Source organism: Festucalex cinctus, chromosome 4 (genome assembly GCF_051991245.1).
Source record: "Festucalex cinctus isolate MCC-2025b chromosome 4, RoL_Fcin_1.0, whole genome shotgun sequence".
NCBI classification, from domain to species: Eukaryota; Metazoa; Chordata; class Actinopteri; order Syngnathiformes; family Syngnathidae; genus Festucalex; species Festucalex cinctus.
This window is the reverse complement of record NC_135414.1, coordinates 8,103,607-8,118,176: the sequence shown is the minus strand read 5'-3', so window position 1 is coordinate 8,118,176 and position 14,570 is coordinate 8,103,607. Positions and strand designations below refer to the sequence as shown.

At 40.8% G+C, this 14,570-nt stretch overlaps 2 protein-coding genes across 6 annotated transcripts; one reads left to right on the top strand and one right to left on the bottom strand.

The window, feature by feature from the left end:
* Positions 1 to 3,364: 3,364 nt before the first annotated feature.
* thap11 (THAP domain containing 11) lies at positions 3,365 to 5,790 on the bottom strand. Its single transcript, XM_077519573.1, has one exon. It carries the CDS (start codon positions 5,461 to 5,463, stop codon positions 4,630 to 4,632), a length of 834 nt encoding a protein of 277 aa, XP_077375699.1. The 5' UTR covers positions 5,464 to 5,790; the 3' UTR covers positions 3,365 to 4,629.
* A 3,443-nt stretch (positions 5,791 to 9,233) lies between these two features.
* On the top strand, positions 9,234 to 14,484 carry gfod2 (glucose-fructose oxidoreductase domain containing 2). Of its 5 annotated transcripts, XM_077518591.1 has the most exons (4): positions 9,234 to 9,287; positions 9,393 to 9,553; positions 10,327 to 10,687; positions 11,088 to 14,484. In XM_077518591.1, the coding sequence occupies exons 3-4, from the start codon at positions 10,435 to 10,437 to the stop codon at positions 11,978 to 11,980; spliced, it is 1,146 nt and encodes a 381-aa protein (XP_077374717.1). In that variant the 5' UTR covers positions 9,234 to 9,287; positions 9,393 to 9,553; positions 10,327 to 10,434; the 3' UTR covers positions 11,981 to 14,484. The 5 variants fall into 5 exon arrangements, with proteins under 5 accessions (XP_077374717.1, XP_077374719.1, XP_077374716.1 ...); XM_077518593.1 differs by having other exon boundaries at positions 9,249 to 9,553; positions 10,347 to 10,687; XM_077518590.1 differs by having other exon boundaries at positions 9,249 to 9,553.
* The last annotated feature ends 86 nt before the right edge of the window (positions 14,485 to 14,570 follow it).

The following is a 14,570-nucleotide window of genomic DNA, read 5'->3' as shown; positions in this document are numbered from 1 at the left end:
GTGTGTGTGTGTGTGTGTGTGTGTGTGTGTGTGTGTGTGTGTGTGTGTGTGTGTGTGTGTGTGTGTGTGTGTGTGTGTGTGTGTGCGTGTGTGTGTGTGTGTGTGTGTGTGTGTGCGTGCTGTGTGTGTGAGCACACACGCGTCACAAGAGGGTTGGACCAACACATCCCAACACAGCACACTGGATTAAAGCATTCTAATTTCCGGCGTTTAGTATTTCAAACCTTTATTGACACACAAATAATGAGACACCGTAATAATGTGTCTAACAAACACTGACCTGTAACAGAATCCTTCTTTCACAAGCATGACATACAGATGTAAAATGGAGACATGAATATGAGTGTGTTGTTTTGTTTTTCGTATGAACAGATGGTGTCCCAATGCAGATGAGAGAATGTAGACCACCTGAGACTTGACAGCAGAGCATCCTTTGAAAGTAGAACAAATCCATGTGGGGGTCACGGAAAGACACAATGTGCTGATCTTAAGTTATTTGACAAAAAAAGACAAAAAAGTGAAAATTAAAAAAAAAAATAATAATAATCTAAATTTGACAGCCCACAGAGAAGAGAGTTAACAACCCTGCCAGTTGTTTTAAAAAAGATTAAAAAAAAAAAAAAAAAAAAAAAAAAAGACTTCAAAAATCCTCACCTGTTTTCTGACGCTGAGTTGTAATTGGTTGAGACCTGAGCAACCGTGATGTCATTTTCGCTCGACAACAAGTGGCAAAATGGCTGTCTTCTGATACTGACAAAAACTGCTGGATTTTGCTGCTTGACTCATATTCCACGAACACAATATTAGCCAGAATACCGTATTTAGACTAGTGGGGCTGCATCGAACATGTTATTGTCAAGAACATTTCTTTTTGTTGACTTCCCCTTTAAGATGATGAATCCTATTCCTTTTACCTGGGCTTGACATCCTCTTCCTCTACCCCTTGGCCTTCAAATCATGTGCTACACCCTCCTACAGATGGCTCACACTGTGCATTAGTGTAAATCCTGGTTCACATCTGTATACTGACAGAAGAGGAATGGGAGCCCATTGTTAATCTGCGGTTTAATACAACCATTAACTGAAGACTAATCTGTCTGTGTCTGAAGCGGCTGGCCTGAATCAATACATACTCATGGAAGCTACTTTGGCAGCAGCTGTTTATTTGTTTGGCAGATGCGTTTCACATTGTCACCTTGTAGATATACTTAAGACACATTAATGAAGTATATTGCTGTGTTGGAAGGCTCACAGTATTTGAGCTGATTTTATTTTAGGCTTTTTTTGTTTTAGATAGTTTTTTTTGTTTTTTTTTTAATCTGCTAAGAGACAAAATCATCAAGCATACGCATGTACTTAAAATGTGACAGTTCAAACTCAAACGTAAGGGTATTGCCACTATACAATCTGTTGAGGCTTGTATCCGAAAGTGTAGTAAAGTCAAGTCAAGTCAAGTCATCTCTGCCTTGAGATAAGAGCTTAATTTGCTCTGAGCACCTTCATTTAAAAAAAACAAACAAACACTTTTGCTTTTACAAATCGTCTTTTCCCACTGAAATGAACTGAAATGTCATTAATCCATTCAAAACACCCCACCAGATTGAAAAATAAAATTAAAATAAAAATAAAAAAAAGGTTACGTTTTGTTTTGTTTTGACTCTTTACTTTACAAAAACATACAACAATGGCATAATTAAATAGAATGTAAAAAAATAAAACAAATAAAAAAAACTGTTGTTTTTTGCTTCAATTCAAAGGACATTGTACTTTTCCTTCTGGTATTCACACTTTGGCCACCGGGGGGCAGTATAATACAACCAAACATATGGATATAAATGGAAGCTGGCCAAAACTACTCTGTAAGCGACAGCATATAATAGTTGTTCTTCACAGAGGATAAAAAAAAAATTGTAAGTAAGAGTCTTTACAATGAAAAAAAAATTACCATATTGAGCATTGAGTGGCGAACAGGACGTGTTGTTGTAGCACAAAGATGTCCGATAGTGCTTAAAACATATTTGTTAATTTCCATCCATCCATCCATTTTCTTGACCGCTTATTCGTCACAAGGGTCGCGGGGGGTGCTGGCGCCTATCTCAGCTGGCTCTGGGCAGTAGGCGGGGGACACCCTGGACTGGTTGCCAGCCAATCACAGGGCACACAGAGACAAACTCACTCACAAGCACACCTAGGAACAATTCGGAGCACCCAATTAACCTGCCATGCATGTCTTTGGAATGTGGGAGGAGACCGGAGTACCCGGAGAAGACCCACGCGGGCATGGGGAGAACATGCAAACTCCACCCAGGAAGGCCGGAGCCTGGACTCGAACCGGAGTCCTCAGAACTGGGAGGTGGACGTGCTTATTTGTTAATTTCAATAACTTAATTTCCAAAAGGTCAGTACTTAAACATAAGTCTATTTCCCAGAATTTTACAAATGTTCCCCAAATTAAACATAATACAAGATAACATATAACATGTCCAGAGAGAGAGAGAGAGAGAGAGAGAGAGAGAGAGAGAGAGAGAGAGAGAGAGAGAGAGAGAGAGAGAGAGAGAGAGAGAAACTGCTCCCATCACACACCAGACACGCATTACTTGTAGCTTCCTATTTATAACTTTTTGGGGCTTATACTCTACCCTATTTTAGAACCAAGGAATTATACCAAAAATAGAAAAAGACAGAAATATGTGTTTAAATATAGCATCTACTGATTTAAGATTTTATTAAGTTTCTTTCTTCTTCCTGCCCACAAAGTGGAAATTTTGATGCTGTGATTTTCTACAGGTAGGCAAACAGTCTGAACGCAGAGGCTTGTGTTGTAATAATGGCATCATTAAAAAAAAAAAAAGAAAGATAGTTGTGTAAGTTTGATTGACAGTACTGGATTAAAGCATTATGTAACACAGAAGCAGGAAAAAATCCAGATGAGATTATCGTTTGGGTCCTCACTCTGTGGAGTACTCACCATCAATTTATTCACCCTTACCCTTGACATCATTATAATTATTATTGTCATTATTCGGTGTTCATATCAACACTAAGGGTCACAATACTTTATTCTAAATGAAGACTCAATCGTTGAGAAAAGAGCGGCGATGAGACAGTTCTTTCCGTAAGTGCCATCTAGAGGGAGGAAACAATGGTGCAACTTGTAGTCTTGTGGCCAACTTGGGCAAAGGAGAGCCACCTCAAAATTGCTACACTTGATGAAAACGATCATATCGGAATACACAGAAAGGAAGAAAATATTACTAATACAGGCTTCTTCTTTATAACCTATTATGAAAAGCTTCAGCTCAGTTCATGAGTAGGTTTGTGATTTAATAGCTTGCGGATGAGCAGAAATAAGTCAAACAAGAAATGTACTTCAAAATGTCGTTTAATGACACAACCATCCGTCCAAAGATTAGAAATGTCTTTAACATATTGTGCACATGTGACGCAGCCACCAGTAAAATTGTGCGAGTTGAGAAACACCCCAGCATAAACAGCGATGTTAAATGCATCATTCGCACAAAAAACAAGCACTTATGAAAGACATAAGCAGAATGTTAACATGTTGCAAAGTCTGTTGTGGTCTTGACATCCGCAATGGAAGGAAAGTTAATGCAATAGGCATCGTCTTTTTTTCTATATTAATATCACAAACAGGAATAAAAATAAAAAATAAAAAAAATCTATTGAAAGGGGACTGTGATATGTGATCGTTGCTTTGAGGCAGTTTCCCAAATAGGTCATCGGTTAGTTTTTAGTGGATCCAAAGTTATTATAGTAAATGCTGTCAAATATTTTATTGTTCAGGCACACCAAGTTTGTTGTAATACATTATATGCTTGTTCTTTTCCATGACATATATGTAAAGTCCATGTCAACATATAAGATGTACAGTTTAATATAGTCCCAAAGAGGAACCAAGTTTTGAAGTTTGGAAAAAGCCTGCCTAAATGCCACATGAAGTGTTTAGCCACCACTATTGATCGGCACACTAATCTATCGCCAAACACTTCTAATTTCGAGTCACTCACAAGAAAATTAACATCTGAACAAAAATATTCCTCACCAACTTTCAATTTTTAAGTTGGTCTAACTTGCTAGGCTATGGAAACAATGACTGTAAAGACGATTAAATAGCTGTTAAAGATCATGACTGACACTATGGAGTGATGTTTAAGCATTTATTGTACTGTATTTGACCATGTACTAGTAAGTACTAGCATTTCAGCACACTAGACGTCCCAGTACTCATGCCACTTTGGCCTGCAACTAAACCTTATTAGTAATTTACTGTGCTAAACTAGAAACATACTAGGCCCAATTAGTATGTGCCATGCACTATAGTTGCCTCCTGGATCCTAGTAGCACCAAAATGCTCAATAATAAGATCTAGTCATTCAACTAGTGCACTGAATTGTCTTATCAATGAAGACAAAGAACATACTAGTGCATGAACCTTCAACTGTATATTGAATAAAATGCTCAAACTGCTTTCCATGTGACACTACCAGTTACATAACTACAGCTTTCTTTATACACAATCAGGTCTACGAAAATCAGCTTTGCAGTTATTGAAAATACATTTTTGTACAAAGGCTGACTCTCCATCAGTTCGTCTGCCACCCTCTGTCTCTAGATTTTCTTGTTGACGTTCAGATGCACCGGTTGGCCGCCCAGCAACCGGTCCCGCTCCCGCACCTCCTCCTGCAGCTTGGCCTCCATCACCCGCAGCTGGCGGATGGTGGCCTTCATCTCCTTCATCTTCACCTCCATGAGGGCGATGATGTCTCGCTGCTCGTTGAGTTTGCGCAGCAACTCGGCCGATGTGGTGCCGGTGGTCAGCGAGTACGAGTGGTCCAACGGGCTGCTGGTCACGCTGACGTACTGCACGACCGCCTGCTGCGCCTCCGCCGAGGGGGGGCTGTCCGCGACGACGGCGGTGAATTCGGTGGAAGCGCCGACGGGCGCGTCCGTCGCCACGGGCAGCCGCGCGGTACCCAGATATTCTCCGTTTTGGCCGATCTGTACCACCGTGATGCTGTCGTCGTTGGCCTCGCCACCGGCGTTGGCCTCCGCGCCCTCGGCCGTGTTCCCCAGCACGGTGTTGATGACGACCCCGGTTGTGGCTCCGGCGGGGACTGCAGCCGCCGCCGCCGCCGCCGTCGTCGTGGACAACTTCTTACCTCTGCCCCGCCGACTCCTGCGCTCGTTCACACCCCTAAGGGGGAAAAGCGACGGCACACGGATGCTGTAGGTTTTCCTGCCGCCCACGAAGTGCACACTGCAAACCCGGTGCCCTGTGGTAGGCTGGAAGGTGCTGAAACAGCCGCTGACCCCGGCCCGGGAGATGTTCCTCAGCCACAGCTCTCGGAGCGTGGTGTCCTTCGGAAATGTGTAGAAGCGCAGGTCCCGGTCGCGATGCGAATTGCTGTAGCAGCCGGGGACACAGCAGGTGAATCCAGGCATGTTAATACCGATTCCTGTAGCCCTCGAAGTCAATCAGCACGTCCAATTAAGTCGCTTTTATTGGACTTTCTTTATTGTGTGCGCTATCTTCTTCAGCGGCCTGTAGCCGGAACTACACGTCCCACAACGCTAACAACTTCCTGTTTATTTTCCAGCGAACGTGGCGAAATTTTTGTTATACCGGAGTTTAAATTCATGCGATTTTATCTGAACGAAGCGCCAGTAAAACCTACCGGTGTACTATATTCGAAGATGGTGTTTTGTTAAAAGAAGAAAACACGTACTTTTTTTTTTTTTTCGGTAGGACGTCAACACATCAGCCCGCCATTTAGGACTAAAAATCCCACAATGCTTTGCGCTTCATGACCACGACTAACAGAAAGCTACCGCCACCACTAGTCACTTTGGGGTATTGCATGCATTTGACATTAGAAGTCATAAAGCAGCGTTTCCCAACCCTGGTCCTCGAGGCACACTATCCAGCCTGTTTTCCATGTCTCCCGATTCCAACGCAGGTGAGGATCGTTATCAGGCTTCTCCAGAGCTTGCTAATGAGCTTTCTTTGGAATCACCTGCGTTGCAAATAGAAAGACATGGAAAACAGGCTGGATAGTGTGCCCTGATGACCAGGGTTGGAAAACACTGATATAAAGTGAAGAATATTTGGCTTTCGTTTGAAATGTCAAGCTGAATTTGAACATAAAATGCACTAGTTATAACAGGAGACTAGACTAACTTTGTTTTAACCTGAAATTTTTAGTATAAAATTTTGTGTCGTACACAGTAAATCGGATTGCCAAATACATAACCAAATTTCCACTCATTTTCACTATATTATTGATCAATGGGCGGAAGTGTGAAACAGAAGTTTGTCAGCAAAAAAAATAAAAAATCAAGAATCATAGAAAATCAGCAAATTTACTGGTCACACATGCGCAAATAGATGAAAAATGTAAGTCTCCCAGATGATTTTAGAGGCAATATGTCACCATTTACAGGTTAACCTATCTCTAAACTTTTGAGTGCACGCCAAACTGCTCAACATTTCAGTACTTTTTGGATAACTTGCTCTTCTCTCACAAGGAGCTGAATAACAGTTGTTTTTCATTTTCGTAGACATACACTTCTATGCTTTTCTGTAACTCTTCTAGTCTCTCTCTTGCTCTTGCAACCTGCTGATGATGCACTGACCCTAAGATAAACTAATGTTTGGGTGGACAGGGGTCACCAACATGATGCCAGCGGGTATCAGGTAGGCCAACCCCCAAGGACCAAATGACCCACACAGTGGGTTGTACTAAACATAACTAGTCACTTGTGAGCTGTTCTTTTTTTCTCTAAAAATAAATATAATCAATTTTACTCATGAGCTGAATATAAATTTGTGTTAATAATCTTTATTTCAATCACTTTTGCATTGTTGTAAATTTGGAGATTTTAATATTATTTTTAAAAAGCATTTTATAGTTCAATATTGTACTGCACATGACCAAACTACAATGTGACTCCAGAAAAAAAAAATGTTTCATGCAAATAATGAATTTATGTTTATTTTACATTGAATAATTTAAAATCAAGATTAAGAAGAAAATATACAGTTATGTCTGTCTAAAAATCTTTATTACAACCTTGCATTAAAATGATTTAACATGGGTTGTGTTTTTTGTTTTAAGAGTTTTTTGTTATACGTACTTGCAGTGAAACACTGCGGTCAGGCCAGCCGCCACTCGAAAAGACGAAGTCAAGCCAGCCGCCCCAACGATTGTTAATACTGTGCATTACGGTAACGTGCCGACGTGCCCCTGCGTTGGCCACCTTCAAAATAAAAGCTGAGCAACACCTGGTTTATGGTTTAAAATAAAGAATCATAAAAAAAACAACGGTTTGTTATTCCAGAACCAGACCAGTTCTGAGGGACACTACACCACCCCAGGTATCCAACCAAAGTACTTTCAACAAAATCTGATGTTGCATTTCAAAATAAAACTGTTTTGAAAAATTTATTTTCCGACATTAATCCCTGATTTAAAAAAATCATTAAAAATTCATGGTTTGTTATCCCAGGACCAGACCAGTTCTAAGGGACACTACAGCACCCAAGGTATCCAGCCAAACTACTTTGAACAAAATCTGATGTTGCATTTCATAATAAAACTCATTTGAAAATTTTAATCTCAACTATAATCCCAGATTTCAAAAAATCATTAAAAATTCATGGTTTGTTATCCCAGGACCTGACCAGTTCTGATGGACACTACAGCACCCCAGGTATCCAGCCAAACTACTTTGAACAAAATCTGATGTTGCATTTCAAAATAAAACTCATTTGAAAATTTAAATCTCGACTATTATTGCTGATTTCAAAAATTTTGAAATGCAACATCAGATTTTGTTCAAAGTACTTTGGTTGGATACCTGGGGTGGTGTAGTGTCCCCTAGAACTGGTCTGGTCCTGGGATGACAAACCATGAATTTTTAATGATTTTTTGAAATCAGGGATTATAGTCGAGATTGCAATGTTCAAATGAGTTTTATTTTGAAATGCAACATCAGATTTTGTTCAAAGTACTTTGGCTGGATACCTGGGATGGTGTCGTGTCCCTTAGAACTGGTCTGGTCCTGGGATAACAAACCATGGATTTTTAATGATTTTTTGAAATCAGGGATTAATGTCGAGATTTCAATTTTCAAATGAGTTTTATTTTGAAATGCAACATCAGATTTTGTTCAAAGTACTTTGGCTGGATACCTGGGATGGTGTAGTGTCCCTTAGAACTGGTCTGTTCCTGGGATAACAAACCATGAATTTTTAATGATTTTTTGAAATCAACAATAATAGTCGAGATTTAAATTTTCAAATGGGTTTTATTTTGAAATGCAACATCAGATTTTGTTCAAAGTACTTTGGCTGGATACCTGGGGTGCTGTAGTGTCCATCAGAACTGGTCTGGTCCTGGGATAACAAACCATGAATTTTTAATGATTTTTTTAAATCAGCACTAATAGTCTAGATTTTATTTTTCAAATGAGTTTTATTTTGAAATGCAACATCAGATTTTGTTCAAAGTACTTTGGCTGGATACCTGGGATGGTGTCGTGTCCCTTAGAACTGGTCTGGTCCTGGGATAACAAACCATGAATTTTTAATGATTTTTTGAAATCAGGGATTATAGTCGAGATGTAACTTTTCAAATGAGTTTTATTTTGAAATGCAACATCAGATTTTGTTCAAAGTACTTTGGTTGGATACCTGGGGTGGTGTAGTGTCCCCTAGAACTGGTCTGGTCCTGGGATAACAAACCATGAATTTTTAATGATTTTTTTAAATCAGGGATTATAGTCGAGATTGCAATGTTCAAATGAGTTTTATTTTGAAATGCAACATCAGATTTTGTTCAAAGTACTTTGGCTGGATACCTGGGATGGTGTCGTGTCCCTTAGAACTGGTCTGGTCCTGGGATAACAAACCATGAATTTTTAATGATTTTTTTCAATCAGGGATTATAGTCGAGATTGCAATGTTCAAATGAGTTTTATTTTGAAATGCAACATCAGATTTTGTTGAAAGTACTTTGGCTGGATACCTGGGGTGGTGTAGTGTCCCTTAGAACTGGTCTGGTTCTGGAATAACAAACCGTTATTTTTTTATGATTCTTTATTTTAAACCCTAAACCAGGTGTTGAGCAGCTTTTATTTTGAAGGTGGCCAGTGCAGGGGCACGTCGGCATGTTACCGTAATGCACAGTATTAACAATCGTTGGGGCGTCTGGCTTGACTTCGTCTTTTCGAGTGGCGGCTGGCTTGACCGCAGTGGTGAACTGAAGGTTGACACACTAGTGAACAAAACCTAGAATTGTATCGAACACATTAATTTTCTGCCATTAATTCAATAAACGGATTAATAATGTGCAAATTGTATTTAATTGTAGACGTGTTCGCAGTTTCGCCTTTTCGAGCATCTCCTTATTTTTTGAACATCTCTGGTTGAACACCCACTTCCATCGTCTATGCTGAAGTTACCATTAGCAACTGGGCAGCGCCCGGCTGAGCACTTGCTGCTGTTGTTGAGGAACTCGCTTGCCTAAATACAGTAGGTAGCAAACGTTCTCTGTGTTTATGTATGTATTTATTTATTTTTTCATATAATTTAACATGTAGGGACTACGTATTTTAACAGTTCAGTCTTAACTTTTCTCCTCGGCTGTTTGACACATGTCTTTGTCACGGCTAGCTTGTTAGCTGGAAAACGTGCTAGCAAACCTTATCACAATGCACACTGAGTCTTCTGTGTATGATGTCTGTCTTATCAGTGGTTAATGATTAATCATTAAAATGTTTTGCCACGTTCACGTTTAGTTATTCGTGTAAAAATAGAGATCGTTGTTGATTACTATGTGGCGTATATGGCTGGTAGCAAAGCAACACAAACAGAGCTAGCCTAACATTACTTATTCTAAGTTTAATAAGATGAAACCTGTTTTTCCTCCTCATAACACAACCAAAATAGAGCAGTTTATGCGAAAGGCTTAGGGAGGTTTCAGTTAAGCCTCTCACAAAGAACAACATTGTTGTCAGGTGATCCTACCACGTTCCAAATGGCTTTACATTTAGAGTTGACAGGTTTGAACTGAACTACAAAAAACAAAAAAAAACTGTAGATGAAACACACTATTGTATTTGCTCATATCATGACTTGGGGTCTTTATTCAATCTGCACAGTTTACAGGGCATCATTTCAGGGTAACTACTTGTATAATCTAGTATAGGGCAGAAGTGATGACCACTTGTCCATCAAATTTGGTTATTTATGGGGAAAATAAAATTGTATTAGTTGTCTTTTTTTGTTGTTGTTGTGATTTTTAGGGGGACGGTCTCTCTTCCAGACACCAGAAAAGATTGTTGAATTTTCAGTCAGGATGTATCTGAGCATCACCATGATTTCGACGTAAGGCTGCTGCAAGCGGCGCCGTCATGCTGCCGGGAGTCGGCGTGTTTGGGACAGGAAGCACAGCCCGGGTGCTGGTCCCTATGCTGAAAGCTGAGGGCTTCGAGGTCCATGCGCTCTGGGGGAGGAGCGAAGAGGAAGCGCGCAGCCTGGCAAAGGAGCTCGGTATCCCGTTTCACACGAGTCGATCTGATGACGTCCTGCTACACCAAGATGTTGACCTTGTTTGCATCTATATTCCACCCTCAATGACGCGGCAGATTGCTGTCAAAGCACTGGGTAAGAGGTCAGAAGCACACACAGGACTTTTTTTGAACAGCAGTCGAGTTGTCGTGATTCGGTCACGTCATGGGAAAACAGGGTTGGCTAGTTTGATCAGCATGCTCAATATGAAGTAGTGCTATCTAGTTTTCTAATTGAATTCCTGAGTGTTGACCTCAGCTTCCTCTTATAGTGGCAACTTCCTGGCTGAGTGTATCCCACCCACCATGGCTACCAATCCTTGCCTGTGTCTTTATCATGACACCACAACTCACGTAGCAGGAAGTTGAACATTTTACTAATTTAGTCATACTTGATTGCTAACTCCACTTTGACACTGCATTCCCTGTGAATTGTAATTTATTTGCTTTTGTTGTTTATTATCCAAATAATACACTTTCCCTTTGTCTCTCTGCAGGCATAGGTAAGAACGTCGTCAGCGAGAAAGCTGCGACGGCTGTGGATTCTTTTCAGATGGTGAACGCAGCCAGGTATTACCCCCAGCTGCTCAGCATAATGGGTAACACACTGCGATTCATTCCCACGTTTGCGGCGATGAGGCAGCTGCTGGTCGAAGGCTATGTGGGGGATGTGCAGGTATGTGACGTGCGCGTGTACGGCCCCAGCCTCCTGGACCAGTCGTATGGCTGGACTTGTGAGGACCTGATGGGAGGCGGGGGCCTGCACACGGTGGGCTCGGCCATCATCGACCTTTTAAGTTACCTGACCGGGGCGCGGGCGCAGCGCGTTCACGGCCTGCTGCGCACCTTCGTACAGCAAAATGACCAAATCCGAGGCATCCGCCGGGTCACCAGCGACGACTTTTGCTTCTTCCAAATGTTGATGGGGCCGTGCTCGGGCGGCGTGTGCTGCACCGTGACGCTCAATTTCAACATGCCGGGTTGCTTTTTGCATGAGGTGATGGTGGTCGGATCCACGGGGAGATTGGTGGCCAGGGGGACGGAACTGTACGGTCAGCGCAACAGAAGCAAACGCGAGGAGCTGTTGCTTGGCAACGGCGGCCGGGCTGGACCCGACGCGAAAGACGTACCTTTGCCCCACCTGCTGGGGTTGGGCGCCATGGTCAAGGCCTTGAGACAGTCCTTCCAGGCGCACCAGGAGCGCAGGTTGTGGGCGCGCGGGCCGGTTGCCATGGCACCCACCTTCGAGGATGGTCTGTACGTACAGACGGTCGTGGAAGCCGTGAAGCGGTCCAGCTGTAGCGGAGAGTGGGAGTGTGTTGAGATCATGAGTAAAGAGCCCGATCCCAACCACAACCTGTGTGAGGCTCTGCAGAGAAATAAGAACTAATCATCAAACACGACACACTAAAAAGTTTGGGTGGAATTTCACAATGGACCTAAATTGCCTTATAATCTTCACAGCAAGTGAATTTAAAGGGATATTTGACTCATTGAGCCATTTTCAGCAATCAAAAGTTTATATTTTGTCCAGAATTAATTTAATAACTTGTTTTTTTTCTTGCACACTTAATAACTTTAAAAAACTAATTTTCCCACCTTGCTGTGAACTGAAGATGACATCACCTGTTTTCTGGATTTGGTCAGCAAACTGAGCCATGATTGGTCGTTAGCACAGGTGATGTCATCTTCAGTCGACAGCAAGTGGGAAATTTTTTTTTAAAGGTATTAATTGTACATGAAAAATAATGAAGTTATCACATTAATTATAGACAAAATATTAACTTTTTACTGCTGAAAATGGCTCCATGAGCCAAGTATCCCTTTAATTTGACCTCTAAACTTTTGAACGCACTTGTACAACTGTCCAGTATTTCAGTTCATCACAACTCACTGTTCTCTAAGGCCCACCGCCGCAATATAGCAATATAGCGGAAATGTCTACATGTCACGTGTGCAAATCCAGAAGAGGTGAGCTGTGACATTCCCAATGCGAGCCCGAGGGCAGTACTGAAACATTGGCATGTTGGACATACATTAAATTTTAGAGAAGGTGACATCACGATCCCCTGTAAAGGTTATAGTGCACTTTGGGTTCATCCTAAAATATTCAGTGAAAGCCCCAATACTGCTAACATGTTGAGAGTAATGTATTTTAAGAGTGCTACTACTAAACACGTCTGATAGAACTGGGCCTGAATGTTTTCACTTACGCCGCAGTTTTACAATACATGACTACTTGGAGGTTTTTGGGGTTTTTTTTCCAGAATGTTTTGCTTGAAAAATACGAGGGCGTTCTTCACTTATTTGGTTTCTCTGTTGAAGAAAAAAAACATTTTATTTTCGAGATAATACCTGTAAACACTTGGGCTATTTTTTTTTCTTTGTTGTTGACATTGGTGTGTTTATTTGAAAAAATATTGTGAATCCAAGTCCAAGGGCACCTTATTTGAAAGTGTTGCTGTGATTTGACTAACAAATTTGTGTTTGTGACAATGGCAGAATTCTACTGATGTTCCAGTGGCAGAACATTTTGAATGTGTATTCAATTTATATGCCAGTTTTGGGTGGAACGTTGGAACATTTGACTAGTGCATCTTCCTCACGGTTAAGAGGTTCTCGACTCAGGCTTTCCTGTGTGTAGTTATCCTACTTTACAAAATACAAGACTCTAAACTTCTCGTAGTTATGAATGGGAAGATGTTTGTGTATATGTGCCCTGCAATTGGCTGGCTCCAGCTCACCAATGATCCCGAACAGAATAGAAAATGTCAATAGATCTGTAACACAAGGGGCGGTGTTGAATAAGCTATGTAGGAAAAAATATTTCAAGGTAGATTTATGTTCTCAGTCGATATGACTTAAACCCACCAGACAAAAGAGGCTGTAAACAATTTGCGGTCTCCTTCACAAAACAGCGGATGTTTCAGCAATGGTCGGGAAATCACACTTTCCCGGCAGCAACCACATGCTTGAAAACATCCTAATTCCATCAGATTGTGGTTAAAAATAACAAGAAGCTATTTGGTCGTACAACCCATTTGGCAAGCAGGGATCTGTTTCACATTGTTTACTCTAAATTTAAGGAGCCAAGTAGCTCATATATTTTCTTGCTTCAAAACTTAATCTTGCACCAGCCGAAACGAAGCCCATCAAATCTACCAAGGAGCGAAATTTTAGGTTGGTTTTAGATGACCTTTATGGGGTGAATCTCAGTTGTTTACATTTGTTGTCCTTTTAAAAGTGTTTTTGTTGGTTGCAAAAAGATATTAATTGATGCCTCAAATACACCCTGGAATTTAACCTTTGGATGATGTCATAATTGTCGTACAAGAATCACTCACTGATAGCATTAATTTAGTATTCTTAATGTTATCAATAACCCCTTTTTTTCAACCAACTCAGGCTCTGTAAACGCTTATACTTTTTGACCAAACTACCCCAACAGTGCATTGCTGTACTTTAAATTCAGTTTACATGATGAACGTCATATTTCCCAGCTGCATGGTGCTCAAGGTCCTTTCAGTAGTTAAAAAAAGACATTCCAGACATCTGATTTAGCTTATCTTTTTTGCATTGATACTGTAAAATTATTTAACACACTGCGCTTTCTCTACTAGCTGGTGCACTGCAACATAATTTAACGTTTGTATAAGGAAGATTGTTTATTTATGTTTTGGTGTGGAAAATAATTTGTTTAATCTGTTCCCTTTTGTCAGTCTGTGAATTTCTGTTGAAGTTGTAATATTTATTACTTGTTTATTTTAGTATTGTTTTTGTTTTGTTTTTTAATTCATTACAGACCATGCCTCTATAGGCACAGTGTGTGTTGTGTTTAACTCGGGGAGCTGCTCATCTGAAAGACCTTTAATAAATACAGTTGTATTCATTTAAGTATTTCCACTTCTGTCTGCTCCTCTCCACTGTCACTAGTTAGCATGTTGGAAGCTTGGAAAAGAAATGACTGTTGGACACAAGTA